General features: G+C 38.0%; 2 protein-coding genes across 5 annotated transcripts in view; both read right to left on the bottom strand.

Annotated features, from left to right (window-relative positions):
- Positions 1-4,605, bottom strand: part of spmap2 (sperm microtubule associated protein 2) — an 8,078-nt gene extending 3,473 nt beyond the window's left edge. The window contains exons 1-3 of one of the 2 annotated variants that reach the window (XM_078276981.1): positions 3,707-4,605; positions 123-198; positions 1-46 (exon numbers count right to left, since the gene is read on the bottom strand). The exon at positions 1-46 is cut by the window's left edge and continues 16 nt beyond it. In XM_078276981.1, the coding sequence (XP_078133107.1) occupies positions 1-46; positions 123-184 (108 nt within the window). In that variant the 5' untranslated portion in view covers positions 185-198; positions 3,707-4,605. The remainder of the gene's footprint in view (positions 47-122; positions 199-3,706) is intronic. The other variant, XM_078276983.1, reaches the window with a different exon arrangement.
- A 93-nt stretch (positions 4,606-4,698) lies between these two features.
- Positions 4,699-5,000, bottom strand: part of LOC144534882 (SH2 domain-containing adapter protein F-like) — a 10,025-nt gene continuing 9,723 nt past the window's right edge. For all 3 annotated transcript variants that reach the window (XM_078276976.1, XM_078276975.1, XM_078276978.1), the window contains exon 8: positions 4,699-5,000. This exon is cut by the window's right edge and continues 823 nt beyond it. The gene's annotated coding sequence lies outside the window, so the exon portion shown is untranslated.

Raw genomic sequence — 5,000 nt, 5'->3', positions numbered from 1 at the left:
TCCAGTCTTCTCTGGTGGCAGCTGATCCAGCCAGTAAACCGAACGACTGGAAGATCAAAAAAAGAGGCCTCATCAGAAAAAGATAGAGAGATAGAGAGACAGAGGGGTTCAGTAAGGCCTACCGGTCTGGATATCTGAGTTGGTTGGGTTTGGGTTGAGCAAGCATCTGCGTCAGTGTTGCCATGGAAACAGTTGAAGCTGATTTGGGAAACAAAGCATATTGCTGCTAAAACTGATCAACTATCACATTATCACCTACTTTCACAAACGACAAACACGACAAGAAACAGAAATGTTACATATAGTGTGTGCTGTGCATTAAAAAAAATCAATGCAGCTAGCTTAGGCTACTTCTACAATTGTAGAATGTGTGGTTTATAATGATTAAATAGAGTATTAGAATATGATGGTAGTCTATCATATCAGTATATAAGTTGCCATTGAAGCTTTACCTAGTTTTCAGAATGGACATATAATAGGCTGGGACATCTTCTCTAGCATTCATTCATTCATTATATATTTACATATTACATTAGACATTATCTTTAATTATTTAAATGTGCGAGGAGAACAGTTTTATTTCTTAAACTAGGTGGTTGCATCTTCTTTGTGGAAAAACCCATATCAGACAAACTATCATTCAAAGCATAATATTTGTTTTAGTGACATATCTTCTTAAGATTATCTTTGAGCTTTTTGGCCTTTATTTGAAAAAAATAGCTGGAGAGGAAGGGGGGACAGAGAAAGGGGACTGACATGCAGCAAAGAGCCACGAGTCGGACTCGAATCTGGGCCACTGCAGTAAGGACTGAGCCTTAGTATACGCTTATGTCCTTAGACAGCTTCCCTGACTTAGACATATCTTTAATCAAATAAATAAAATTCTAAACATAAGCTAGTTTCAGCCAGGCTCTAAAAAAATGCGAGAATGTGCTAATTGTCTCTGGTTTATGTCAGTGTGAAATAAACGTTGGACTGTTGGACAGACAAAAACCAGCTATTTAAACAAGAAACCAACTGTGATAAGCATTTTAACTACTCCTGTCATTTCATAAACAATTAAAACAAAAAACAATGGATTCATTTACAGTTAAAATAATCTAGCGCTGGCTACATACAAAACAGCAGATAATTGTTTATATTAAACTTCTAAATGTTACTCTGTTATCTTAAAGAAACAATAATGTTTACCTGTACAGTACCTCGCTCTCGTCGTGTGACATGACAACTGCTGGTTGCTAGAGGATCAGATGGCGCTGGTGGGTACAGTCTACCAAAGATCGATCTATGGACAGGGTGAGTCAAGATGCACCTCTATCTCCCTCAGTGCAGTCAGGTATTTGCCACTTAATCACTTAAATAATATAGTCATTCAATTCAACCTTTGCACAGGAGAGATGGGAAAGGTAGGGCACTAAATGAGCAATACATAGCCAGCAATAAATACAGTGGTAGTAGAAAAGTGCTGCTTCCTCATTTCCTGTTTCCTTTGCATGTTTGTCACACTTAAGTGTTTGAACATCAAACCAATTTAAACAAAAGTCAAGGACAACACAAGTAAACACAAATGCAATTTGTAAATGAAGGTGTTTATTATTAAGGAGAAAAAAATCCAAACCATCATGGCCCTGTGTGAAAAAGTGATTGCCCTCCCCTTGTTAAAACATACTATAACTGTGGTTGTCCACACCTGAGTTCAATTTCTCTAGCCACACCCAGGCCTGATTATTGCCACACCTGTTCACAATCAAGGCATCACTTAAATAGGAGCTGCTTGACACAGTAAGGTCCACCAGAAGATCCTTAAAAGCTACACATCATGCCGAGACCCCAAAGAAATTCAGGAACAATTGAGAAAGAAAGTAATTAGAGATCTATCAGTCTGGAAAGGGTTATAAAGCCATTTCCAAGCTTTGAGAATCCAGCGAACCACAGTGAGAGCCATTATCCACAAATAGGCGAAGACATGGAACAGTGGTGAACCTTCCCAGGAGTGGCCGGCCGTCCCAAAAGTACCCCAAGAGCGCAGCGACGACTCATCCAAGAGGTCACAAAGACCCACTGCAACGTCCAAAGAACTGCAGGCCTCACTTGCCTCAGTTAAGGTCAGCGTTCATGCCTCCACCATCAGGAAAAAGACTGGGCAAAAAATGGCCTGCATGGCAGAGTTCCAAGGAGAAAACCACTGCTGAGCAAAAGAACATCAAAGCTTGTCTCAATTTCTCCAGAACACATCTTGATGATCCCCAAGACTTTTGGGACAACATTCTGTGAGACCGATGAGACAAAAAGTGGAACTCTTTGGAAGGTGTGTGTCCAAGTATATCTGGCGTAGAAGGAACACTGCATTTCATAAAAGAACATTATACCAACTGTAAAAATATGGTGGTGGTAGTGTGATGGTCTGGGGCTGTTTTGCTGCTTCAGGACCTGGAAGACTTGCCGTGATAAAAGGAACTATGAATTCTGCTGTCTACCAAGAGATCCTGAAGGAGAATGTCCGACCATCTGTTCGTGTACTCAAGCTGAAACGAACTTGGGTTCTGCAGCAGGACAATGATCCTAAACACACCAGCAAGTCCACCACGAATGGCTGAAGAAAAACTAAATGAAGACTTTGGAGTGGCCCTAGCCAAAGTCTGACCTGAATCCTATTGAGATGTTGTGGTATGACCTTAAAAAGGCCGTTCATGCTCGAAAACCCTCTAATGTAACTGATTTGGGAAACAAAGCATATTGCTGCTAAAACTGATCAACTATCACATTATCACCTACTTTCACAAACGACAAACACGACAAGAAACAGAAATGTTACATATAGTGTGTGCTGTGCATTAAAAAAAATCAATGCAGCTAGCTTAGGCTACTTCTACAATTGTAGAATGTGTGGTTTATAATGATTAAATAGAGTATTAGAATATGATGGTAGTCTATCATATCAGTATATAAGTTGCCATTGAAGCTTTACCTAGTTTTCAGAATGGACATATAATAGGCTGGGACATCTTCTCTAGCATTCATTCATTCATTATATATTTACATATTACATTAGACATTATCTTTAATTATTTAAATGTGCGAGGAGAACAGTTTTATTTCTTAAACTAGGTGGTTGCATCTTCTTTGTGGAAAAACCCATATCAGACAAACTATCATTCAAAGCATAATATTTGTTTTAGTGACATATCTTCTTAAGATTATCTTTTGGGCTTTTTTGGCCTTTATTTGAAAAAATAGCTGGAGAGGAAAGGGGGGGGGACAGAGAAAGGGGACGACATGCAGCAAAGAGCCACGAGTCGGACTCGAATCTGGGCCACTGCAGTAAGGACTGAGCCTTAGTATACGCTTATGTCCTTAGACAGTCTTTGACTTAGACATATCTTTAATCAAAATAAATAAAATTCTAAACATAAGCTAGTTTCAGCCAGGCTCTAAAAATGCGAGAATGTGCTAATTGTCTCTGGTTTATGTCAGTGTGAAATAAACGTTGGACTGTTGGACAGACAAAACCAGCTATTTAAACAAGAAACCAACTGTGATAAGCATTTTAACTACTTCCTGTCATTTCATAAACAATTAAAACAAAAACAATGGATTCATTTACAGTTAAAATAATCACAACGCTGAACATACAAAACAACAGATAATTGTTTATATTAAACTTCTAAATGTTACTCTGTTATCTTAAAGAAACAATAATGTTTACCTGTACAGTACCTCGCTCTCTCGTGGTGACATCGACAACTGCTGGTTGCTAGGGGATCAGATGACGCTGGTGGGGTACAGTCTACCAAAGATCGTCTATGGACAGGGTGAGTCAAGATGGCCACCTCTGTCTCCCCTCAGTGCAGTCAGGTATTTGCCACTTAATCACTTAAATAATATAGTCATTCATTCAACCTTTGCATACAGGAGAGATGGGAAGGTAGGGCATTAAATGAGCAATACATAATAAGCAATAAATATGATTTGTAACACAACAGATGGCCTCATTAACCTTCAAGATCTACACTTATATTATCACTGTTAACCACTAGTTTACTAAGGATTTTAGTTACGGTTATACTTTGCTTTTACTGTAAAGCACTTTGTTTTGAAAGGTGCCATTTCAGGTATAGTCAAAGGTGGATGCAATTCAAAAAGGCACATAAATCAGGTGATCCAACTTTCCTACTTCCATCAAATTGCATTCAAAATGTAACTCCTAAATGTGTTAAAATTGTAAATAAAGAAAATAAACCAAAAGGTAGTTTCCATCAATCACAACTTACAAAAAAAAAATACAAAAGCAGAGGTTTTATCTATAACAGACAATATCCTTCTATGGATGCAAATATATAAATCAACATTTTCAGCCAGGGTCTTGACTAGTTGTTTGTTGTTACATTCATTTTAGGCCATACAAGAGAGCTGGATGATATGGACATGTTCAAGTTGAGGAGATACACTTTGGCTGCCTTGCCTTGCCTCATTAATCCCAAACTGCAGTTAAAAGAGAAGCACATTTAACTTACCTCACCTTTACTTCAGTACAGGAAAAATAACACAAATAAACAATCTAAAACATTCAATTTGGGCACAACAATCTATTTATATGACATGCATTATGAAGCCCAATATATGTAGGTCATTCATTTGAAATGTACAGACCGAGACACCGATCCAGTACATCTTACAAATCAAACAACGCACAGACTATTTAAAAACAGACAACACCTTTATTTTCAACAGACATTTCAAATTGTATAAAACAGCACAGTAAATAATCAACCAAAGCTCCTTTAATAGTCATAATCACAAAGCCACAAGCTTTCAATATAATACTGTAGTAATTATTCTCTAAACTAGTATTGCAGGATTCTGCTACTGTGTGAAGTTAGCAAGCCATGTCTGCCGGACATTATACTGTCGCTTTGTATTGGTCAAACATAACATGAACTCAGGAGAACACTGCAGGGCACGCAGTTATATAACATTCACAGGCCAGGGTTAAATATGTA

This window comes from Sander vitreus, chromosome 20, assembly GCF_031162955.1.
Source record: "Sander vitreus isolate 19-12246 chromosome 20, sanVit1, whole genome shotgun sequence".
NCBI classification, from domain to species: Eukaryota; Metazoa; Chordata; class Actinopteri; order Perciformes; family Percidae; genus Sander; species Sander vitreus.
This window is presented reverse-complemented; position numbering and strand designations above follow the sequence as displayed.